General features: G+C 36.3%; 2 protein-coding genes across 7 annotated transcripts in view; both read left to right on the forward strand.

The window, feature by feature from the left end:
* The window catches only part of LOC127837758 (cholesterol 7-desaturase nvd-like), a 49,044-nt gene extending 32,831 nt beyond the window's left edge, over positions 1–16,213 (forward strand). The window contains 4 exon segments of the mRNA XM_052365109.1: positions 744–922; positions 7,385–7,630; positions 8,632–8,805; positions 11,947–16,213. Coding sequence (XP_052221069.1) covers positions 744–922; positions 7,385–7,630; positions 8,632–8,805; positions 11,947–12,114 — 767 coding nt within the window. The 3' untranslated portion in view covers positions 12,115–16,213.
* A 7,062-nt stretch (positions 16,214–23,275) lies between these two features.
* Positions 23,276–26,860, forward strand: part of LOC127837729 (F-box only protein 38-like) — a 57,505-nt gene continuing 53,920 nt past the window's right edge. For 5 of the 6 annotated variants that reach the window (XR_008029453.1, XM_052365039.1, XM_052365041.1 and 2 more), the window contains exon 1: positions 23,290–23,465. The gene's annotated coding sequence lies outside the window, so the exon portion shown is untranslated. Of the gene's footprint in view, positions 23,466–26,860 lie in introns of all 6 variants that reach the window. The other variant, XM_052365040.1, reaches the window with a different exon arrangement.

The raw sequence follows: 26,860 nt of genomic DNA on the forward strand, positions 1-26,860 counted from the left end.
GGACTAAGTGTCGTTCCTGATTGACATGTACGGACTAAGTGTCGTTCCTGATTGACATGTACGGACTAAGTGTCGTTCCTGATTGACATGTACGGACTAAGTGTCGTTCCTGATTGACATGTACGGACTAAGTGTCGTTCCTGATTGACATGTACGGACATCACAGGCTTATCTGGGACGAAGCTTTTCGCACATGTATCAAACTCTCTGTTCATAGAGTCAAGCTCGTATTTAACCCATTGCATGCTGGGAAATTTGTCGTCTGCTAAAATGTCGTCTGCTGAATTTCTAGAATTAGCATTTTCTTCGATTTTTTTCAAAGAATACTATCAGAATAGCAAGCAGTTTGGATCCTGATGAGACGGCACGTTTTGTGGCGTCTCATCTGGATCCAAACTGTTTGCAAAGGCCTTCAAAATTCGGTTCCAGCACTGAAAAGGTTAACTGTAAGCTTGTATGAGCGTAGTTTAGTTTACTTGATTAACTTCAGGGGCCCAACGCGCTACGGCATTGTTCCAAATTCTTCTACTTATTACCAAATTATTCTAATTTGACCCATTTACATTGTGTTTGTATTCTAGTTGATAAGATGTCCATAACAAACGACTCAAACAATGTTATTTGAGTATTTGTAAACTAAAGCTTTATAGACAGTACCACGATTCTTGAATGGGCCAGTTAAAGTATCACTAGCGCCTGTTTGTCATGGACTTTTGTAAAATCCATCGTTATGCTCGTTGCAGTACCTGAAGTGGCCAAGGTGACGTCATACACGACGATGGAGCTGAACGGCTGGGTGTACCTGTGGCATCACGCGGAAGGAGCGGAACCCAGCTGGACCCCGATGGAGCTCGAGGATATCACTTCCGGCACGTGGCAGTACAAGGGCCGCACCGAGCACTACATCAACTCTCACATCGAGGTACGTCTGGGGGATGGATTGTCACCGCCCGTATTTGCCAAACAGTTCTTAGACTTATTTGAAATGATAAAGAATATTATATAATTTGGCATATTAACCCATTTATGCCTAGCGTCCTGAAAATAGGACATTGCAAACAGCGTAGACCCAGATGAGACGCCGCATAATGCGGCGTCTCATCTGGGTCTGCGCTGTTTGCTTAAATGAATTTCTTTATAAAATATTCTAAATATAGACATAAATATACTTGACACCCCTAATTTTGGAAATAAATTGATCCAATTAAGAAGGATAGGTGAGTCCACTGGGCATAAATGGGTTAAAAATCAAACTTGATTTAACCAATATGATCTATGTCATTCGTCATTAAGACAAAAATGTTAAAAGATTTATAGTAAGATTAAGCCTGTATGAATTTAAATGCTGGGTGTATTTTTTCACTGATTCTGAGTGTATAATTTATTTTTAAGTCTTAAAATGTGTTGCTGAATACGGGCTAGACCGATATTCACACTGGATGTCCTGTTTGCACAACAGAAACGTGTCAAACGCGATTCTCACCGCGAAGACTTTGGTTCAATGTCCTATTTTAACAAATGAGAGTTTGGTTGGTTGTCACTTTATCTGACAGGTGCAGTTTCGTCCGGGTACTATTTTGCCCCCCCCCCCCCACGCCAACCTACCCCACCCACTCCAAAACACAGAACAGAACAGAATTTTATTGCATAAACAAAATAATATTACAAAATACCTTAATATAGTAAGTAGATTTTGCACACACACACCAAATCCCACCTTCACCAAAGCGTAATGCGATAATAAATGGAATATTTCAGTACAATAACGTAGTTTGAGCTTGTGGCTCTAATAGCTCTATATTTCAGAATTCGTCAAATATTTCGTAAGTTAACTAATTAAATAAGATAAGGTAATGGGACTAACTCTCGATCATTACTGTATATTTTTGTAGATTGAGAATGTCTGCCAATCCTTTACTAATCCAGACTGGGAGACACATTAATCAAACCTAGAAATGAAAGATATTGCTTGTACTGTTTAAATAACAACACATTTGATATAAAAGTCGAATACCACTTTGTATGTATATGTCCTTGCTTTTCCGATTTAAGAAAAAAGTATATAAATAAGAAATATCGTATACGACCATCAGTGTTTAAATATATACAGTTATTGAAAAGTGTAAATAGAATTGAACTTATCAAATTATCTTCATTTATAAAAGAAGCATTAGGTGTACGTTCTGCCTTTTTAGCTCACCTGAGCGATAGCTCGAGGTGAGCTATTGTGATCACTCAGCGTCCGGCGTCCGTCCGTCCGTCCGTCCGTATACAAATTTGTAAACATCTTCTTCTACTAAACCATTGAGCCAATTTCAACTAAATTTCATGTGGAGCATCCCTAGGTCATGGGACAAAAGAATTGTTAAAAAAAATGTGATCACATAACCAAGATGGCCGCCATGACCATATATGGTAAAAACCTTAAAAAATCTTCTTGTCAGAAACCGCTCATCAGATTTTCAAAAAATTTCACAGGGATGACCTTTGAGGGCTCCCCTGAAAAAGTTGTTCAAAGAAATTTGATTCGTCAAAAAACATGGCCGCAGGAGCTCGTTGAACTTTGCATGTTTATTCGTTTTTGCCTATTTTGTGAAAACTTTCAAAAATCTTCCACATTTTTTGTCCGATCCTTTCCAAATTTGCACAGGGTCTTTATATCAATGAGGACACAAACCCTACAAAAAATGAGCATTATTGGTCCATGAAGTACAGAATTACCTCCCCTTGAATTGAGAAAATGGTGTTTATGCAATAAAGTCCAAATTTTTCATCCAATTCTTTCCAAACTTGTAAGGATTTAGCATGGTTTCAAACAAGGGAAACAACTACGGTTTATGCATGTTCTTTTTATTACAGATTTGCCTCCCTTTAATTCATTCAAAATCTCATTTTACAGCAGAGATTCCAAATCTGACCTGTAAATGAGCCTCATATTTACTGCTGGTGCTATGTTACCTTTTCCCATTTGATCATTCTTAAGTATTGGTCTTGTAATGCTGCTACTGCTACTGCTACTGCTACTGCTACTACTACTACTACTACTACTACTACTACTACTACTACTACTACTACTACTACTACTACTACTACTACTACTACTACTACTTCAACTACTACTACTACTACTACTACTTCTACTACTACTACTACTACTACTACTACTACTACTACTACTACTACTACTACTACTACTACTACTACTAGTACTACTACCACCACCACCACCACCACCACCACCACGTCTACTATTACTACTTCTACTACTACTGCCACTACTACTACTACTTTTACCACTACTACTACTACTACTACTACTACTACTACTACCAATACTACTACTACTACTACTACTACTACTTCTACTACTACTTCTACTACTACTACTACTACTACTTCTACTACTACTACTACTACTACTACTGCTACTACTACTACTACACTACTACTACTACTACTACTACTACTACTACTACTACTACTACTACTACTACTACTACTACTACTACTACTACTACTACTACACCACCACCACCACCACCACCATTCACTGTGACAAAAAACGTATTCACACAATGGCTGCTACTACAACTTATAGCCCATATAGGGGGGCATGCATGTTTTACAAACAGCCCTTGTTTCTATGGGATTTTAACCACAACTGTTCATGTTTATCTCCGACACATATTTTTAGGTCACCTGTCATGAAGTGACACAGTGAGCTTATGTGATCGTGTGATGTCCGGCGTCCGTTGTGCGTGCCTGCGTGTGTCCGTGCGTCCGTCCATCAACAATTTGTTTGTGTAGACAGTAGAGGTCACAGTTTGCATCCAATCTTGATGAAATTTGGTCAAAATGTTTATCTTGATGAAATCCGGTTTGGGATTGTATTTGGGTCATCTAGGGTCAAAAACAAGGTCACTAGGTCAAATAATAGAACAACCTTCTGTAGACAATAGAGGTCACAGTTTTCATCCAATCTTTATGAAATTTGGTCAGAATGTTTATCTTGATGAAATCTGGGTTGGGATTTTATTTGGGTCATCTGGGGTCAAAAACTAGGTCACTAGGTCAAATAATAGAAAAACCTTGTGTAGACATTAGAGATCACAGTTTTCATCCAACCTTTATGAAATTGGTCAGAATTCTTGATGAAATCTGGGTGGGATTGTATTTGGGTCATCTGGGGTAAAAATCTAGGTCAAATAAATAGAAAAACCTTGTGTTGACAATAGAGGTCACAGTTTTCATCCAATATTTATGAACTATGGTCAGAATGTTTATCTTGATGAAATCTGGATTGGGATTGTATTTGGGTCATCTAGAGTCAGGAACTAGATCACTAGGTCAAATCATAGAAAAACATTGTGTAGACAATAGAGGTCATAGTTTTCATCTGATCTTAATGAGTCAGGAGAGCGATTCAGGGCCATCATGGCCCTCTTGTTTAACAATATTGTGTAATTGTTCATCTCCACTGCCTATTGGCAGTCATTAAAAGACCGACTCTAATTAACTATTGTTACATGAATAATACTTACTTCTTTCTTACTGTTTATAAACTGTATGTTTATTCAATAACCATTGCTGTAATGTATTTCTTATACACCATTGTTGAAATGAAATGTTGTTAGTGTGTAAAATTCACGTTGTCACTTTGTAAACTATTTCTTGTGTTATAGACGATGTACCATGTACAAGTCTGAAATAAACTATCTATCTATCTGTATAAGCATGCGGGCAAGTACCTGTAAATTTCAAAATGCGCGCTCAGTCCTATATGCAGTGTCGACCTGGCAGCCACGCATTAGCGCTCGATCTGTCATTGTCGGCTCGGGTACTACTTAAATGCACCCGGGTACTCTTTAGTATACTTAAATGTACCTCGGGTACGGAAAATATACTAACACGTACCCGGCTGAATTCAAACTGCACCCGAGCGTTATTCCCGCCAAAATATCGACGCCGTAAAACGTGCTACGGAATACGAAAACAAATCTCATTGAACAATACCTGCCTAAACATGCTGTTTTGAGTAGGCGTTTCGATAATATAGAGGCTTGTTTACAGAATATTGACATACATATGGAAATAATTAATTAATAAAAAAATTAGCTGACAACGACCAAATAAGCTTTAGAACTCCCGGGTACGTTTCAGTATATTTACCGTATCGGGGGTACATTTTAGTAGTACCCGAGCCGATAATGACCACAATCAAGCCGCATTAGCACATGTAACAGAAAAACACGTATAATGATAATATAACTTGAGTCCCTGTAGCATGTCGATTCGTTTTCACAAATAACAATTTTGACATGTTCGCTGTTGTAAGATTCTAGTTGGGTTTTTTCTTTACAAAACAATAATATTTTACATGTACTTCATACGATGCGGCGGTAGTGAGTGCAAACTAATGAGCGGAACGTATACTTTCTGCGTGTTTGTTATCGATGTAGTCTATACGATTTACATTTTAGCTTGAATGTTATGGGTCTGCCACCAACAAGTTCACCGAGGCAAAGCCACGATTTTATGCAAGGCATTCCAATTAATTTATTAACGTAATCATATAATCCGACTCTTGCAAATAAAAATAAATAAATAAAAGCGTTACCACAAGTACAATAGAAAAGAACATACACAAACATTATAATTATGTACAATTATAAAGGGAATTTTGATTGTGAGCATCCATCGGCCGAAAGAAGACCACTTCAAATGGCATGCTTTATAAATTGAGTGCAGCCATCTTGTAATCTTTTAATAATACATTTATACCTTCTTGTCAACTTTATTATGACATAGACTCCGATTAGGGGCCTCTGTAGCTTAACCATATTGTCGGTTCTTACACTTTGTAAAGTAGACACGTGTACCACTATTCAACTTACATACGGATACGTATGCTACATTGTGTATTGAAATGTCAAAAACTGAACTTTACTAAACATCTGGCGACAGAAAACATCACAGAACATGTAAACATCTGGGGACAGAAAACATCACAGAACATGTAAACATCTGGCGACAGAAAACATCACAGAACATGTAAACATCTGACGACAGAAAACATCACAGAACATGTAAACATCTGGCTACAGAAAACATCACAGAACATGTAAACATCTGGCGACAGAAAACATCACAGAACATGTAAACATCTGGCGACAGTAAACATCACAGAACATGTAAACATCTGGCGACAGAAAACATCACAGAACTGCATATGTCAATCATCTTATCTCCCTACTAAATTTAAGTGCATTATATAAATGTGTGTATGTCTCGATCTGGAACAATGGGGCTGTGACATAACGGTAAATGCATATTGTTTATTCTTATGATAGAAATTTTTGAACAGATAGATTTAATAATAGGGAAATATTTTAATAATATGTTTGAGTAATTAAGTAGTAACTGTTATAATTACTAATATGTAAGAAAATGTTGAAAGGTTATTTACATCAATATTTCTATCTTATATGTAAACAGAAGTTAAAATTTTAAAGTGATCAAAATATTTGAGAGTTCATCTTGTAAAGTAGCTGTATGTTGCGGGTATTAAGGAATTAACATAACAGATGTCTTCGGATGGGTAATGTAATGAAGTTTGAAAAATTGATTATGGAAGTATGGTTTCATTTCTCCAATGTTGTTCAATTATCGGGAACATCTGTTGACATGGTCTTAGTCCTAGATTAACAATTTGGCTCGTAGGTCAACATTACTTCAAACCAATACATAATTCAGATATGATCATTATATAAGGGTAATTCCAATTTCCCAAGATACATAAGTCTCCTGTTCCCAAAGTGATAATTGTATATTGCACTCTTCTGTTGTGACATGTGGTAGGTGCATAAGCGATCCATCCAATCAACAAGGGTTATTCGAAGGGGTGGGTTTAGAAAATCGGGGGAAGAGAACAGTTAACCAACCAAGAATGGGATAAGACATATCTAAATTTTATGTTTATTTTCCTGAGAATAAAATGCTGTGTGGTTGTTGTAAGAAATTCATTCTGCAGTTAGATTTGGAAAAGAACTTGGAGAGTTGTCACGTCTTCTTGACGTGGCGGCCATGTTGGCCGCCACGCTGTAAAATCGTACTTCATGAACATTACAAGCGTTGTGTTAGGAATTATTTAACAGAAATAATTCTCGATGAAAACAGAAATGAACTTTGGTTGTTACTGTGTGTTTTCAACGAACGATACGTAATTACGCTAAGGGGCTTAATGCTTGTTCGTATCGTGCCGTACAAAATTAGCCTATGCAGTCCGCACAGGCTCATCTGGGACAACATGAATGTTTCGTTTAAAAAAACGTATATCGCAATACATTAACTAATCTTTCACTTTCCATATTCCATCTGCCAACAGGAAATCCCGGAAAATGGCGCCGATGTCGCTCATCTGACGCAGGTGCACAAGCCCTTCATCGCCGCCGGCATAGACCTGGCCTCCATGTGGAACAAGTACCTGTCATGGGGCCAGCATAAATGGACCGCATCCTGGAATCAACTTCCGGCACCCGACGAGCACGTGGGCTCGCTGAAACTGACTCACGACCTCAAGTTCTTCGGCATCAGTCTGCCTTTCGTTTTCATGAACGTGCACGCTTTTCAGGTATTGAACATTAATTTGTTTCTTCCCTGGTTTCATTTAAAAACGTTTTTTCGGAATGTCATCGGTGTTTGACGGCGTTTATGCATAAATTAATTTTCCCGACAGTTCATACAAACATGAAATGCAGAAAAAATTTATTTAAAGGGACCTTTTCACAGATTGTTTCATGTATGTTTCGCATCAACCGGGCTCGAACCACTGACCCTTTGAGTAAATTGTGAAGTACTGTACACACTGTTAGTATTTAAAACTTTGATGCCGATGTGATTGAAGTGTATTTCAACGCCAACTTTAACTGCGGAATTGCAATATTCAGTTTAAAACTCTTTTCTATTTGTTATTTATGTGTCAGGATTTTTTATACCTTGAACTTGGTGTAATTGTATATTTCAGCAATTAAAACGTTGCAGTAAGACAAGAGCACAAACTCTATGTTGCACTACGAATTATGTGTCGCGGGTTACTGGCCTTTGACCGTAGTGCTGTTTGACGGTTGGTTTTAAATCCCAACGAAATTGCAACCATAAAGACAGATCAGATTTTTACAGATCAGACGAGGAATGACTTTTATTGAACTAGTGTTTAACTTGCATTTGAATTAAGTTTAACTTGCCCCACAGTTACGATAAAAAGCTTTCCGTTTTCAGCCTTTATCCCTTTATGCAATATATCAGTTCCCATCTCTGCGATGAACTACATCGCTGGATTTTATGTAGTCGTATGCTGGAATATTCACGAAGAACCGCATGCTTTTGTCTGTTATTCACGTTTTTAATTTATATAATTTAAGATCAGTTCATGCACAACATACCAATATGAGCATTAATTACACAAACATACATGAATAATACACTATCAAAGGGGCTACTTATAAAAAGAACACATTATATTTATGTTTATCATTGTTGTCTTTATATAGGTCCCGAAATCGTGTACACGAAGTTTGAAAGTAAGTTATATGCTCGAAGTATTCACAAACAACTTCATTGTTTTTTCTTCAGGTTGGTCCTGGCATCGTTTACCTGAAGTTCGAAAGCTTCTTCGGCACGGGCGTATTCATCCAGTCCTTGACCCCCGTGGAGCCCATGCTTCAGAAGCTCACCCACAACATCTACATGAACTGGGCGGTACCAAACTGCATCGCAAAGTTCTTCATGTATGGCGAATGCGTGCATGTAAGCAAGTTTTCTCAGTCCGAATTTATTCTAATTTATCATCATCATCATCGTCATCATCATCATCATCATCATCATCATCATCATCATCATCATCATCATCATCATCATCATCATCATCATCATCATCATCATCATCATCATCATCATCATCATCATCATCATCATCACCATCATCATCATCATTATTATTTTACTGACAACTTTGTCCGTGTACATTCAAATCGACGCTTGTTTGCGGCGTCTGTCGTCTAGTACAGTGCGTCTAGCGGTTTGCAGTCTGGTAGCTCTTTAACATTCTAGAGACCCTATGTTTTATCAAATCTTTTTTTAACGTAGGAAATGTTTTAATCTTGACAACACCTAGGCCGATTTCGAATGGCACGTGCGTCCCAAAACAAGGTGACCGGTCACACATGAGAAAACAAAGTTACCATTATAGAAGCTTAGTTGGAATGTTTATCTCGACAATATCTATGCCTTTGTCGAATCTGGGTCAGGTGCGTCCAAAACTTGGACACTAGTTGAAATCTTATTAAAACAGAACGTGGCGTCTCATCAGGATCCAAACTGTTTGCTATTAGGCCAAGTTGGATTATGATTAACATGCAACCAACTGTTATAGACGTATTTAAATTGTCGTTGTTGTAAATATATTTAGTTCATAAATATATTTGTTCTGAATGGTATTGAAGTAAATTATTATTAAAGGAAAAATTGCTCTGATTGGTTGAACAGAGTAGATTTTAACTGTAAATAGGATTAGTAGCTTTCTTTTGTAGTAGTTGATTAGTTTTCAGTATGTAGAGACAAGGTAGAAAGGTGAACTGTTTTTACTAAAATTTTAATACGTTAATTGGCTTGTAAAGCATGAGTTTATTCACTCAACCACATCCGTGTGCATGAATGACTATTTCGAATGTCATTCTTTGCATATCATTCATGCTGTCAACCTGTATGTTTATGATATTAAATCATAAATATAATATATTTAGGTAAATATGCACTCTATACATCTTTTATATTCATGTCTGTCGGTTGTATTATTGTATTTATTTTGTTTTAATAGTTGTATTTGTGTATTAATTATGTTGGTATATTACCGTCGGAACACATCATTTTACATATAATTGAAATGTATATTTATTATAAGAGAGAGATTCTTTGCATATCATTCATGCTATCAACCTGTATGTTTATGATATTAAATCATAAATATATTATATTTAGAAGCCCAAACGTGTTGTTCGGAGAAAGAACACTAAACGCCCATACGGCAACACAACAATTAGGTCACCACTTTATATCTCTGACAATTGGTGAACTTTGTACTCAGGTTAGCGCTTAAGAGACCATCATGGCTTTTGTTTATATTTTGGTTCGCCTTTTGTCTAAATAGCAGAAAGACGTTTTATTATCATGAGATCGTATCAAATCATTCAAGATTGTGCTTCTCTTGTCAGCACTAACGTTCATGCCCAATACGAGGAAGAATTAATTAAATATGCTGTGTGCTTTTATGATATGCAATCTTTGATTTTGTCTTTGAAAAACGTGAACAAATTACACTCTCCTCGGTTTCTTTTGAAAAATGTTGACGAGTGATGGTGTTGAAATAAATACATGTACGTTCAATCTTTTATCAGGTCAGGTATGGCTGAATGTCATTTAACAGTTGTGCCATTTACGTTGAGTTTTTTTCTCTCTTCAAATTTTTATAAATAAACATTTAAATAACAACTGAGCTTAGCGTGCTTATAATGAGCTTGTGCGATTGCATTTTGTCCGTCGTGCGTCGTCCGTCGTAAAAAGTCAAAGTTTTCCTCGCGAATATAATTTATTTCCCATTTGGAATGGATCTTGGTCAGAACATTTGTCCTGATGACATATTGGTCAAGTTTGTAATTGGGTCACATTGGAAAAAAACTGAGCACGTGGATATAAGAAATCGAAATAATGGAAATTGGAAGTATATGTTCCATGATTCTTAGAAATCAGATAATAAAGAGTTTACATCAGGAATGACTTACAGGTGTTTCGTTGTCCCCATATTGGTATTATAGAAAAACACAAACTTTAAAACTCACATCCCATTTTGTGTCTTAACGGAAGTCAAATACCCCGAGACCATGCACCGATGGTTTTCAAAAGACCTATTCATGATTTTGCACAATTAGTTCAATTGATCACGAAAGCGTTGACCGAACATGATTTTTGTTTAACAAATTAATCAGCACATGAATCATATTGATTAACCAATTTATGCCCAGTGGACTCTCCTATCCTTCTAAATTGGATCAATTTATTTCCAAAATTAGGGGTGTCAAGTATATTTATGTCTATATTTAGAATATTTCATAAAGAAATTCATTGAAGCAAACAGCGCAGACCCAGATTAGACGCCGCATTATGCGGCGTCTCATCTGGGTCTACGCTGTTTGCAATGTCCTTTTTTCAGGACGCTAGGCATAAATGGGTTAATGTATATGCGGAAAATTTAAAAGGATAGTGAAACAACATTACGTCCTCGTCGGCTACGTATATTTTATAATGCAGTTGGTTTGTGGCCTTTATCATGTTTATATGAGCCAAGCTCTGTGATAAAGGGGTTTAATTCATGTGCGTAACGTGTCGTCCACGATTCGCCTGTGAAGTCCGCACAGGCTAATCATGGACGACACTTTCCGTTTTAATGGTATTTTTTGTTTAAAGGAAGTCCCTTTTTACCGAAAATATAGTAAAAGCGGAAAGTGTCGTCCCTGATTAGCCTGTGCGGACTACACAGGCTAATCTGGGACGACACTTTACGCACATGCATTATGCCCGGCTTTCTCAAAACGTGACTCTTATAAGCCGCGCTCTGGAAAACTGAACTTACTGCATATAAACAAATTGTCGTCCCAGTTTAGCTTGTGCAGTCCGAACAGGCTAACGAGTTACGCCACTTTCCACTTTTATGAAATAATAATTGAAAGAAAGTCTCTCCTAAACGAAACGCCAGTTTATGAAAGTGTCGTCCCTGATTGGTATGTGCGGACGGCTTAGGCTAATCTGGGACGACACTTCACGCATATGCATTGAGCTCTATTTTCCCAAAGCGTGGTTCAAAAATGTTTACTTGAATATTGTTTTGGGTTTCAGGTTGAGCGAGACATCATGATTTGGAACAATAAAAAGTACGCGGGCAAACCTGTGTTCGCGAAGTCTAATGAAGACAGTCTTATTGCGCGGCACAGGCGTTGGTACTCCCAGTTCTACTCGGAAAACTCACCGAAACTGAAGTTCCAAAAGGATGACCTTGAATTTTGATCCGAAATTATGTCGCAAATAGTGAGAATCTCAAAGCGTGCCATTTTTCTTTTGCAAGCTTTAAAAGGGATTTGTTCGCAGATTATGAGATTTTTTGAAGATCGTCATATAACGTTTAAAATTGATACATGAAAAAATTTGAAGTAAAAGGCCCCGGCATATAACAAGATGAGATAATAAGAAAGAAAATTAAAAAAAAACAGTTGATAGCATCTTTTCCACAAGCACAGATGTTATGATCTTACGATTACAAAGCTACCGCCATAACCACGCGGTCATCTGTAATGTGATGGTTTTGATACTTTCGATTCAATGTAAATGCATTCTACGTATTTTAACAACCCTATAACGAAAACAACAAAATTCTCATTTCGTCTTTGAACCGTATTGCACTTTTATAAATTTCGACTGAAGCTGACTCATAAAAGAAAACGTCTGAGTCTTGCACTGTGTAAATGGGGTGAAATGCATGTGCGTAAAGTGTCGTTCCAGATTAGCCTGTGCAGTGCCGACTCTTTCCGCCCAAACTGGATTTTTGCTGAGAAGAGACTTTTTTGAAACAAGCAATATCATACAAACCGAAAGTGTCGTCCCTGAATAGTGTCGTCCCTGAATAGTGTCGTCCCTGAATAGTGTCGTCCCTGAATAGTGTCGTCCCTGATTAGTGTCGTCCCTGATTAGTGTCGTCCCTGATTGCACAGGCTAATCTTGGACAAGTGTCGTCCCTGAATGCACAGGTTAATCTGGGACGACACTTTACGCACATGCATTGAACTCATTTTCCACATAGCACGGTCAAGATATTATGAATTTATCAAAGCCATTAGCGTTATTAGGCTACATTATGTAAAGCGGTCTGTTAATGTTTATATATGTGCACACTGTTGGAGAATTGTCATTCCGACCTAATGGGAACAAAAACCTTAAAAGCCGCCCCGTCACTGGATTTGGTGTGTGGTTTATATGTCAAAACATAATTATTAAAGCGTTCTGGCATATAAGATGTGTTCTCATTTACAGCTAAAAACATAGCAGTTCAGTACTCGTGTTATCTTAATATTATGTTTTATTATTATTTAGTTGTTACTGAGAAACCAAACATCACTCGGGACGTCAAATAGTTCCAGAATGGAAAATTGTAAAGTTACAAAATTGAATATAATAATGTGCAACGTTCTTTGTTTTAACAGCGAAGTCACCGATAAAAAAGTTGTGCACGATACGATCATCATATGCATGTATCGCTCACTAAGTTTACCGGTAACTTAAAACTAATCGTTAAGTATTTTTTTTCTGTTATCAAGTCCAATTAATTTGCTAACAATAAATGTTATGATTAGTCAAATGTAGTTTAGATGAAGCAATGCGTATCCTGATATTTATATTTACTTTTTTGCCCCCGGTAGGGTGGCATATAGCAGTTGAACTGTCCGTCAATCCGTCCGTCCGTCCGTCTGTTCGTCCGTCGGTCCGTCCGTCCGAAAACTTTATCATTGCCCATAACTTTTGCAATATTGAATATAGCAACTTGATATTTGGCATTCATGTGTATCTCATGGAGCTGCACATTTTGAGTGGTGAAAGGTCAAGGTCATCTTTCAAGGTCAAATATATGGCTTCAAAGCGGCGCAGTAGTGGGCATTGTGTTTCTGACAAACACATCTCTTGTTTCCTTTCGTATTTATGCTGTTATATAGCATTTTATTAGATAATTAATTTGCACAATGTACACATTTATTTTCCCGATAAGTGCCATTACTAAGAATCCATCCAATCATTTTGATAAATGATAATCAATAATGTAATATATTTGCTCACGAATAGATGTAAATGGTAATAGTGATATTGTAGAAGCGTGTACATAATTGTTTTGATACAGCATATACAATTATAATGCATGTAAAGGTGTGCATTGTTCTAGATTTATAATGAGTCTCGTTCGGGTTTAAACTGGGCTTCATGCACGCGCGTAATGTGACGTCCCAGATTAGTCTGTGCAGTCCACAAAAGCTTAACAGGAACGAAACGTTCCGTCTTTAAAAAAATTTCGCAGATAAGAGACTTCTTTTAAACAAAAATCCATGAAAGTGTTGACCATGATTAGCTTTTGCGAACTGCACAGGCTAATCCGGGACGACACTAAACGCATATGCATTAAGCCCTATATTCCCATAACGAGTTCTAATGATTATGTCTGCGAAATCGTCCCATCGTCAGACGCTTTATCCTCTATGGCAGACAGTCTTCCTCTTAGTTCTCCATCGCGTCCGATGTAGAGTAATCTATTGAAGCCATAAATGGTGTTAAAAATTTGCGACCGGTGTAGACGTAATCTATTGGAGCCATATATGGTGTGGATAATATGCGTTTATACATTTTTTTCTGTATATGTGCCGTGCTCTGTGGAAAGTGGGTTCAAAGCATCCGCGTTAAGTGCCGTCCCAGATTAGCCAGTACAGTCCGCACAGGCTAATCAGAAACACACTTTCCGATTTCATGATATTTTTCGTTTAAAGAAAGTTTCTTCTTTACAAAAAGAAAGTTTAGGCGGAAAGTGCCGTCCCTGATACGTTACGCACATTCATTAAACCCACTTTTCACAGCCCATATATATTGACATACTTTAAAGGCTGACATTTAATTGTCCACTGTGTGCTTTAAGTGCACGTTGTATGAGTGCATTTTCAGTTATGGATGTGTGCGTATTTAAAAACGTGTTGTCTGTATTTTTGTATAGTTCACTTTTGTATTTCTTTAGTCATAAAGTATTTACTATATATCGGTTATCTACTGTATATAGGTGAATGTTTTCAAAGCAACTTGTGATTTTTATTTTACATTCTATAGCGTTAAGATGCGTATTAACTCTTGCTTATGTTTGATTTGTACATGTTTGATGTTATTGTCTTCTGGTATGTGCACAGAATTGATTGCATAGTAGAAAATACGTTCATGTGTTGCAATGTGAAAAATTGGTTGATTTATATATAAAAAAAAACTTTTAAGCCAATGGCCCGGTTGATTCAAACTTATTTGACTGTTGTCATTTTATGACAAGCAATTCTTCCTTTTGTTGGAGAGCATCTTACTTAATACATATTAGTAATTAATATAATTGCACTATGTAAATATTGAAATAAAAAATGGCCTGACATTTAATACATGAGTTTGCGTATATGTTTTATAATATTTGTATTGTTGCAATTGTTTCTGATTTCGTGTGCGACACATGTAACATCTGTATGTGCGTTACTTCTTTCAAGTTCGCAGTTGACGTTCGTTAGTACTGTATATAATAATGCACGTTTAAATGTTTATAGTAATTTAGAAATAACTTATGGATGTACGTCATTCTAAAATGATTGCTCACATAACATAACTTACGACGTACTCTATGGTCTGCACATAATAGCAATAATTATATTTATTATTTTTAGAAAAATCACATTAGTATGTTATTGTTTAAAATTTCTTATTCTGTCTTAAGATGTCTTCGTTTTAAGGAACTGCAATGCTTTTTTTATTAATATATGATTAACTTTTTGCAATAAGATTTGAGGATAAGTAACTTATTCAAATAGTTAAATTAAATAATATCATTTCATCAACAATTAAACTGGGATATATCAGTTCTCGAAGATTTAGTCCTCATTAAATAATGGGCATTCATACCGTATAAAAGTAAGATATGTAAGAAAAATAGCATTTCACTTCTTATTATACTGAATTTCCTCTGTAAGACCAGTAAACTAGTTAATAGTAATATTTTTGGGATGAACGTATCAGTTTGTATCAATAAACAAACTGTACTTTCATCTCAAAATTAATTTGATTTTTATCTTAAATGCTTTGTGTTGCTAAACTTATGTTTCTTTATCTACATACTTGGTTGGTCTTAATGTAACAGTTCGTCTCAATAACGTTAAGTTATTCACATGGTTTTGCTTTCTGTGATAATTGTACTTTAACGATACCAAACAGATATAAACATGACACGTGTGTGCCTGTGATAAATAACCATGAACATAACATGGTATACTTTACTTTAAAAAATGTATGTCTCTAAACTCATACGTTATCAATAAAATTTAGTAGTATAGTTGATTTTTACCCACAATATGTGAAAAATACGCCTCAAAATAGAGCCTCTTGCACGACGGCTGCATTCCATTCACAGCGGAGAACAAATGCTGGGCATTAGCGAAGTGTGTTTGTCCTGACATTAGTTTGCGCAATGCCCACGCAGAGCTGTCGTCACATGCTTTCATGTACACATACACGAATATAAGATAGATAATACAATGTAATATTGATTCGCCCTGTTAAGTATTGTAATGAAATGCTATGAAAGGGTTTGTTAATCAGATACAATACTAATGTTGTACTGTGTAAATGTTCTTTCTTAAAGTGAAAACGAAAGTAAGAAAAAGCTTGATTTTTACGAGCAATTGATAAACGTGCAACTCTGAATTTACTCAAGTGTAGCTTTGGCTTCATTTAGTTACTTGATGTTGAAGCTGTAGCATCATTTGAATAGCAAAGTATGTATTCAGGAAGTTTGGAAAGCAGCCTCAACCAACAGCAGAACGGTTTCCTTGGCTATAGCATGCTATGCCTTGAAACAAATAACACATATTATAGTTGCAGAAAAATGCACAAACGAGTCTTACAGCTCTGCATACAATATGTTCCTATAAATAAGTTGTAGAGATACGAAAATTCTGGCTGAAAGAAAACTTAACCAATAGTTCAAAAGTCTAAAAAGCTTGTAATTTAGCTCAACGTAGCCTTAACTGCATGTTAAAGTTTTGGCACCGTACGGAATACCGTTCGGCCATCGTGGTTCCATTAAAATCCAGAAGGCGACAATGCGATAGTGCGATAGTACGATGGCGACAATGCGATAATACGATGACAGCAGTACGACAAAGCGATAGTACGATGGCGACGATGTGATAGTACGATGGCGACAATTCGATGATACGATGGCGACTATCGCTTTGTCGCCATCGTACTATCGCATTGTCGCCATCGTACTATCGCATGGTCGCCATCGTTTTATCGCATTGTCGCCATCGAACTATAGCATTGTCGCCCTCTATGATTTTAATGTGTAACCACAATGGCCCTAACGGTATTCCGTAGCATCTGCCACGTGACCTACTGTTCTGACCCCAACAGCACGTGTGTGGTTTGAACACAAAATCATACAAAATCATACCGGGTTAAACGCCGACCCATGAAATATTGAGTTTTGGGGCTATTCGTATGGGTTATTTTGTTATTGAGAAACAAATGTGATGAATAAACTAACATGTGGTAGCACAATTGATACTTTAAAAATAATTTCATGATGTAAATAAACGTAACATTCTACCTGTATTAAGTAGACAGAAGTAATTTCCCAGCTACTAGAAGATGGTTATACAGTTTAATGTGTGCGCTGCAATAAAGTAAAGCTACAATTAAAAGTGCGTGCATGTTAAGGCGCGAACCCACATCTGTCTGGGCCTGAACACGAAAAGCTCAATGAATTCAGTTAACCGACTTGCTTGTTCTTACCCATATACTCTTTAAAGGTCGCTTACGTATGAGCTCATATAGCTACTCGTAGGCTGTTCAGGTTTTATGCTGTTTGCTGCTCATCTGTATCTAAGCAGTCTGTTCAGGTTTTATGCTGTTTGCTGCTCATCAGTATCTTAGGGTCGTTTATGAATCCTTTGAAACTTAAAACTAGTATGAAAGGTCTTTCATTAAATTAAATGTTCTAAGGGACTAAATACATCAAAATACGTATCTAAGTTGTAAAGAGATAAATATGTCGGAACTACTACTGGTATAGTTGAGTCGCAAACTTTTTAGAAATATCAATTATTGTTATAATAAGTGATTGCACACCTGCCTCTGATATTTAAACAAGCTTTTAACAGTGCATATTGAATGACAAAGAAAAAAATCGTACGACCACTTGCGACTTGCATGCTTATGACATGGCTGTTATTATGATGTAGCGTGTCAGAAATAAAGTGCGTGCGTGCGTGCGTGCGTGCGTGTGTGTGTGTGTGTGTGTGTGTGTGTGTGTGTGTGTGTGTGTGTGTGTGTGTGTGTGTGTGTGTGTGTGTGTGTGTGTGTGTGTGTGTGTGTGTGTGTGTGTGTGTGTGTGTGTGTGTGTGTGTGTGTGTGTGTGTGTGTGTGTGTGTGTGCGACAACAATGCCACGCTCAACACAATGGTAGCATTCTATTGTTTTTAATTGGCAACCTCCGCGCACAGTTTTGACTGGAACCAGCATAGCAAATATTATGAACCATAACTTAAACATTTTTTTCAAAATATAAAAGAAAATGATACTACTTTTCATAATATCATACTTAAAAAAATGAATACAATTTTATTAAATCTGGAAGGATACTTGTGATGACAGTGATAGTATGTGAGAGCATGGAACGACAACTATGCGTGGAGAATTATAAATTGCATGAACACTTTCATTGACAGGGTAAAGATGGAAATGACTGCACAGGCTTATCAGGGACGACACTCTACGCACATGCATTAAAACCCCTGTTCACAGGGCACGGTCCATATATACAACATAGCTGTTAGTGCTGTGGACTGAAAACTTAAAGATCTAATTAATGTCTATTTTGTTATCTAATTAAGTTTTATGTAGAAATACCAAAATCCCCGTAATTAATGAAATCCCAAAATCGCCCAAAATAACCCGTAAATGTTACTTATTTTGCTTGGCGAAGTGTAAAATATGTTCAAATTATACATATAGGGTTTGCATAGTAAATGTATTAATATTTTGACGTCTATTTTGACCTGGTCAGCCACTTCATATTTTTATATCTTATGATTGAGTATGCACATTCGACTATGCGGTGTTCATGCGTCGGAAATAAAAAAAAAACAAGTAATTAAAAGCAAATCAGTTGTTTATTTTCTTGACAATAATGAGATATTCAAATATACAAATATACACTATATCATTTTCTGTCATTATTTAACTACTAGCAACCCAACTTAACCCATTTATGCCTAGCGTCTAGAAAAATAGGCATTGACAAATAGCGTCGACCCAGATGAGACGCCGCATGATGCAGCGTCTCATCAGGGTCTGCGCTGTTTGCTTAAAGGAATTTTGTAAGATATATTCCAAATATATATAAATAAATATACTAGACATCCCAAATTTTGGAAATAAATTGATCCAATTTTGAAGGATGGGAGAGTCCACTAGGCATAAATGGGTTAAACACGAGGCAGCCTCTGTATATGCATCCCCATTAAAATCATCGCTTGCCGACAAGATAAAAATAAATAGCAATTAATGCGTGCAGCCACTGACCGTATACTGTTTTTGACGATGCTGTTTCAGCATCGTTATGATACCATGAAAAAAATCTTCACAATGGCAACCTATGTAAAAGACCGAGCCAGTCCGATTGAGATAATGCTCGGTTCGAGAAATACTGAAATCCCCGTAATTACCGAAATTACCGAAATTATATATTTTAGTTTTTCACTATCAAACTTGGATAACAATGTAGAAACTGTCATTTAGGATATATGAGTTATTTATTTAAAAAAATAAAAATAAATCTCCGCTAATGTCAACAATGGATTGAATTCGAAGGATACATTCGATGTGAATGGAGGACTTCCTGGATCTTAAGACTTGACAGCTTGACTGGTATTTTTAGTTATCAATTTAAGTCACATTTTGCTTTGAAATTGTATTCGAGCATTTTGCGACTTATTGAATGACTATGATACCCTATATCAACATATACATGGGATTTGTAGATCACCAAGATGTCCTGAAAACATTGATTACTAAGTGAGTAAGTCTTTACTCATATTACGGGTTTGTATTATTTCTTCTTTCTATTTTAGTACAGTCGATAAGTGTATAGCAGATTTTAGTGAGTAACGGATAGGTTAAAAGTTTTTTGCCAAATACTTTTATTTATGTAAAGATTTATAGTGAATACAAAATGCCTATCATTGTTCAGTCGATTCATGTTTTAGTTGACGTGTATCAATGTTAAACTTACAATTGTTTCTTTTTTTCGAAAGCAAAACAAGGTCACGTTATGTACTCACCATTTTTGTGACGAAAGAAAATGTGAAGACATATGATTTACTGAATTTTGCACATTTTGTTTGGTAAACATTATGTTCATGAATGTAATATTGTAGTATTATGTGTCCTTTCTAACAGTTAGAATGCTCAGAAACCAAATTGATGCGTACCACATAAAATAAGCATGAGAGCTGCAACTCGTGATTAAGTGAATAACAGTCATGTGGCGACACATATTCGGGAATGTGGAGATTGTCTCAAACTAAATGAAAACGCAATTGAAGTTGTTCAATACACAATGTGGGTTGGCGCGTGGCTATGATATTTATAAGTAAAAACATCGTTTTGAATGAAAAATAATAAAATTATAACGAAAAATCGATTTCTCTGAAAACATAGTTTTTACTATCCAATCTATATATATAACAAGGTATTCAACTCAAAACGACCTGAATATAGGGTGCATAGCTTTGAACAGCCATTACTTCTTCAATTGTGCAGCCATTTCCATGAACTCGGTCTTATTAAACGCAGAGATGAAGTTCCTTTTCAGGAAATGTACATATCTTGCAATATGTTTTACAAATGCTGGGTAAAATTTCAAGAAATAACACAATACACATGTAATCCGATAAAAACCTCAGCGATCCGGTAATTGCTGAATCAGTTTATCCGGAATTTTGCGCTGTAAACAAAAAATATTTGTCGGAATTTTAAAACCGCTGGCATGTTTCAATAGGAAAGACATTTGTCTTTCGAGGTTTAAAGGTTTAATTACTGAATGCATGGTGTTTACGTTGAAATGAGACTCGAAGTCCTTAGCTATCAGTTATACATCAATCGACTGTATAAGACTGTATTAAATATCATTTTTGAGTCAAATGAATTGTGTCACAGTAAAAGAGACATTAAGGCGATTGTGGCCAGTTTGGATCCAGATCAGCCTGCAGTTGCTTGAAAGCTGTTTGCTTAAAAGCGGTTTTCTGACAATAACAAAATTTTAATAGTTTTATTGGATACTGATTAGACTGCCCTTTCCCTATGACCTGGCTCAAATAATAGTAAAAAAATTATTTTATTTCGAACATTAATCAAGTGTTTTTTTTTAGCTCAACTGGCCAGAGGCCAGCGGGGCTTATGTCATGGTCCTGTATCCGTCGTGTGTGCGTCCGTGCGTTAGCTCTTTTTAAACATCTCCTAAACAACAAGTCCAATTCTGATAAAACTTCTCACAACTGTTCCTGGGATGAACCTCTTTCAAACTATTCAAATTACGCCCCTGGGATCAAATTTGACCGTTCCCCAGTGGTCACAAAAATGAACATACGCTTAAATAAAGCCTATTTTGTGCAAACTTTAAAATCTTCTTGTCCATAACCATTGGGCCTAGTGCTACCACATTTGGTATGTAGTGACATCTAATAGTCCTCTACCAAATTTGTTCAAATTATGTCCCTGGGCTCAAATTTGACCCTGCCCCGGGGGTCACAAAACTGAACATATGCTTATATAAAGCCTCTTTTGTGCAAACTTTAAAAATCTTCCTGTCTATAACCATTGGGCCTATGGCTACCAAATTTGGTATGTAGTGACATCTTATAGTTCTCTACCAAGTTTGTTCAAATTATGCCCCTGGGGCCAAATTTATATATAAAAATGCTCGCCCTTCCAACTTTAAGCATCCAGTGGGACGAGGAATAGAAAGAGAAAGTCACATGCTTTAGTACATTTCAACCCATATTGTTTTGCTCACGCCGTATGTCCGTCCACCAGATTGTTTCCAGATGATAACTCAAGAACGCTTAGGCCTAGGATCATGAAACTTCATAGGTACATTGATCATGACTCGAAGATGACCCCTATTGATTTTGAGGTCACTAGGCTAAAGGTCAAGGTCACGGTGACCCGAAATAATGAAATGGTTAACATCAATTAAAAAGCATACACACATGTTTTATTATACCAATATTTATTTTGGTCGGATGGAGCTCCATTAGAAACTACTCATGGAAATATTCAGTTTATCGATAAGAAAGCTGTAAAGAGTGCTGCAAACGGGATAGCTCCAAATCCGCCGACATTGAAGTGTGCGGGATCGCGTCCTCTGGGACCTGTATGGAGTGCTTTCTCTACGACACCTGCTGTTACGTATAGTCATATCTTGATAATTGCGTTTTAGTAAAACCTGTTTGTTTCAGCGTGATTGCATCGAAAGCATATTATGCTTATTGATATGTTCTCGAGTCCTTTTCCTGGATAGAACCAGTATTTGGTATGCCCAAGGACCTATGTACACCATATTCAATACGCCATGGCGACAATGAACCGTTGGAACAGCCACTTGAATTGTGGGAAAAGTGTAGGCATATGTTGCCTGGAAACCGGTAATTCATACATCCCGGGCTACGGTCCTCATATGAATTGTCGTACGTGCATGTTTTGAACTAGAAAATGTAAATGAGACGATTTGGTACTTTGGTCCTCTCTTAGACGGCTTTGGATCCAAGTGTGGATCTCGACCAAATGTGGCACAAATAATTTCTTCATGAAGGGCCGCTGCTTTAACTTGACAACCATTTTACTTCCACGATACCATATGTATTTTGTTAATTATACTATTTATTATGTCACAATAATTTCCTTATGTACTGGTATGAAACCCAGTATAATTCTCGCGTATATCGGTGCTATGCACTGAGCACGTAAAAGAACCACGGGGTCTATTAGAGCTAGGGTATCGCTCCCGGATTCCTTGTATCTCAATACTGTCTCTTCTACTTGCTGTATATTCAGCAAAAACCAAAGGACCCCATTGGAAATAAGTGCTTGCACTTAATGGGTTATCCGTGACCGCAAGGTCAAAAGAAACATACATATTTTAAAGGTTTTCGTCACTTGTTCACACAAATATCTAGTACATAAAAAGCAATAAAATTATATAAATCTTACTCAATTTGCACCAATTTTAATAATGTAAATTGTATGCATTGAACAGCTTTGAACAGCATTAAGCAGAGAGGTAAAAAGACCGAATTAGCTTTCGTCATTTATTCGACCGAATCGACCTACTCCAGAAACTGCCGACCGATTTGACCTAAACAGTGAAGATGTCAGATTGGAAAAGCATCATACCAAAAAAATTCAACAACTGGTTTGTCTTTATTGGGGTTTTCTTCGTTGTATCACACTTCAGCGGTAAATTCCTGGTGAAATATGTCATAAAACCCGACGACAATGTTGCCAAGGAAGATGAAAACTGAGTACGAATTAAGTATCACATATTTTCGCGATATTAAAAATGACAGAAATGAGAATAACTTGCTTATCTCAATAAGATATACTACGCTATTGCGTTAATTAATAGTTTTCTCAAACCCCAACTGTGTTCATCCTCTATTATTTGTATTGAGTTTTCCTGTTTTGTATGTAAATCAAAATGTTAAAGTCACAATCGAACGTCACAAACAATTGCTAAGGCCGTAAGGGAACGACTAAATTGCGTATATGACTCATATCCTCAGATATGACTGAAACGTGCGGATATGAACATATAACAACTTTTTAAATGTATTATTTTCCTTTATTTTTATATGAAAATTGTTTTATGCACAAAAATATACTCCGTTCATGTTACGATCAAATGAATATTAATGTGTTTTCCATTGGCATTTTAATTTCAGTAACTCCAAATTCATATCCGCAAATATTAACGAGCAGTCAGAGCACCGCTATGAGGGTGCTATGAGGGTGCTCTATATTTTGAGGAAAACAGATTTATCACATATTGTGAATTTTTCATTCAACAGTGATTTGTTTATAAAAAACACTGCAAAAAACCCTGCATAAATATTGCCTATATTCCTTCATATTCGTACTTTTCGTTAATATCCGCAGATATGAGTCATATACACATTTTAGACGGACTGATTGCTAATTCTGAACGCACTGGTTGAGTTTTTTCTGCCCCCCCCATAAGATATTATAATGATGATCAAGTTAATAAATGAGATGTATGAGCTTTTGTCTGGATACCACATACTGCACAATTTTACTTGGGTCATGTCGATTTTGGTTTTTCACCATTCCATTTTCAAGTCTAACAGCGATTTTCCTCCTTCTTTATAAAGTACCGGTAAACGGCACTTTCCCAATTACGAAAAAAATACAAATTTCCCAATTGCTGTCCTAAAATTCCCAATTAAAGGTAAAACAAATAAAAAAAATTTTTTTTTTTTTTTTTTTTTAAGCAACATTTAGTTAGTTTCCCTTTGCAGCTCTATAGCTTGAACCTAGGTATATATAATATTGACAGATTGAAAACACTTGGTTATCAATTTTAAAGTATTTGGGAGCAAAAAATCAAATACACCAACTTCCCAATTTGAGGTTTTCACGACTCGATTTTTCCCAATTTTGAGGTTTTCACGACTCGATTTTTCCCAATTTGACCGGTACAGGTACTTTTCCCAATTGGACAAGGAAAATCGCTGTCTAATAAGCTTTTCGATGGTCCATACAATTGGGACAGGAGTTCCGGATCACTAATGAAACAGACGCTGTTTACAAATCCTAATTAACACGAATATGCAAGTGTTATACCTCTTTGGAAGCAGATTGATGTTCGCTATCCTACACAAGTTTCAAAAGTTGGAATAATTCCATTCATCAATATTTAAACATCAAATCTCCTAGTCCACTCAGAACAGTAGTTTAGAATCAAGGACAGGTATTCCAGATCACGTGACCAGGGCTATAGATAATTTTTGGGTATATTGGGTAATTCACCCCCTGTTTTGCACAACAATAGGGTTTTTGTAAATTCAATAGAGTTTTAGCAAAAATGTTCACTCCCTACTTTTAAGCTTAAGTGGGTTTTTCACCCCCCTTTTTTTTAACTCAATTGGGTAATTTAGGGAATGACATATATAATATTATAAAAATCTAATAAGCAGAGCTCCAGATAAGGGCCGTACAGCCGTAAATTTCCTTTTTCATGAAGATTTACGCATTTATTTTTATAAACTGGACGTACAATTACGACATTAATATCCATTTTACGCATTTACGAAAAAAATCTGGCCGTAATTAATTTAAATTACCGAAAAGTTGTAGACTGGGTTCATATATTATTGTCTATTCTGTTGCGTGATTTCCTGTAACTTGTAAATCCGTCACAACCGATATGTCTGCGCGCAATTGAATGCTGGCTTAACCGAAAGCGGCTCAAGACAACACTTTGTTGTCATATAATGACTACATACTGTGTCTTCTAACCATCCTGACATTCAATCTGTAAACCCAGAAAAAGACATTGTCGCCCCGATATTAAACGATTTGATTGCATCAATGGCGTAAAACGTTAGAAAACACGATGGGAAACGGATGAGACAGTGAAATAAGTGTGTTCATTTACTTAGCTTACTAGTTGGGTTGTGTTTTCTTGTCAAGAAAAATGAAGAAATAGTTTTAGTCATGAGTTTTAATGTGTAGTTGTATTAGCATCATAATTCAGAATGGAAAACCTAATACAGTAACTGTTTAAGAATCTACATATATTTATTATAATTGCTGCAGATGTTTCTATTAAGTCAGTTATACACCCTTCAATATCCAAGAACACGGGTAGTACAGTACTACCTATATTTTTGGATATGGTAGTACAGGTACTAATTGATTTTAAGCGTTACTCCTTTTCTTTCTGTCAGTGTCAGTACCGTTACTAATTTCACAAATCCTTATCTGGAGCTCTGAATAAGGTTACTATATTATTTAATCAAATGGAATTCAAAAAGGTACCTGTACATAGCAACAAATGATTACTGAATTTCTAATAAAAGTTTATTAAAAAAGACCGAGTTTGTGAAAATTGCTGCACAATTGATGAAGTTATGGCTGTTCAAAGCGATGCATAACAAACAATAACTGAATTTCTGATCAAAGTTCATTCATTTTTGCATTAAATAAGACCGAGTTCGTGAAAATCGCTGCACAATTGATGAAGTTATGGCTGTTCAAAGAGATGCACCCCGTTTTCGGGTCATTTTGAGTTGAAATACCTTGAAAATGAAAGTAGAAATCGGATGGGTCCACGAATAATTACAATAATACCCCAAAGATTTATAACCGCTGGAAAGACTGCCTTCTTTTCTTCAAAGGACGGCATATAAACTATCCGGTACATTTTCGTACGGAAAATAACCAGTCTAAAAAGTACGCCTGGTGTTCGTAAGAATTGCGTTTTGTGACGCAAGGTTTTTTACGGTAATTAGGTTATTAAATTTGTGTTTGCGTTTTCGTATGTTTTATTTTGAATTTAATTTTGTTTTGGGTTATTTTAATTGCGTAATAAAGCAAAAACGCTTCTTATCTATAGCCCTGCGTGACGTAAACATTTACCTATGCTGGAGACAGTTTCAAAAATTATGTTTAACTGTCAAATAGCTTGCATATCAGCTGTTTCAGCAATTTTTAGAAGTAAAGGAAAAGACAAATGTATTTATTATCGTGTGATTGAATAAACTGGTTATAAAGGTTTTGATGGTGTTACATGTTCAGTGGTGCGGAAATCAATATTTCCTCATGCACAGATTTGTAGGTTTGGTCATTTGACAGGCAAGCAGGGTAGTATAAAAAATAAAATATGTTATTTTCACAT

Source organism: Dreissena polymorpha, chromosome 7 (genome assembly GCF_020536995.1).
Source record: "Dreissena polymorpha isolate Duluth1 chromosome 7, UMN_Dpol_1.0, whole genome shotgun sequence".
In the NCBI taxonomy this organism is placed as follows: domain Eukaryota; kingdom Metazoa; phylum Mollusca; class Bivalvia; order Myida; family Dreissenidae; genus Dreissena; species Dreissena polymorpha.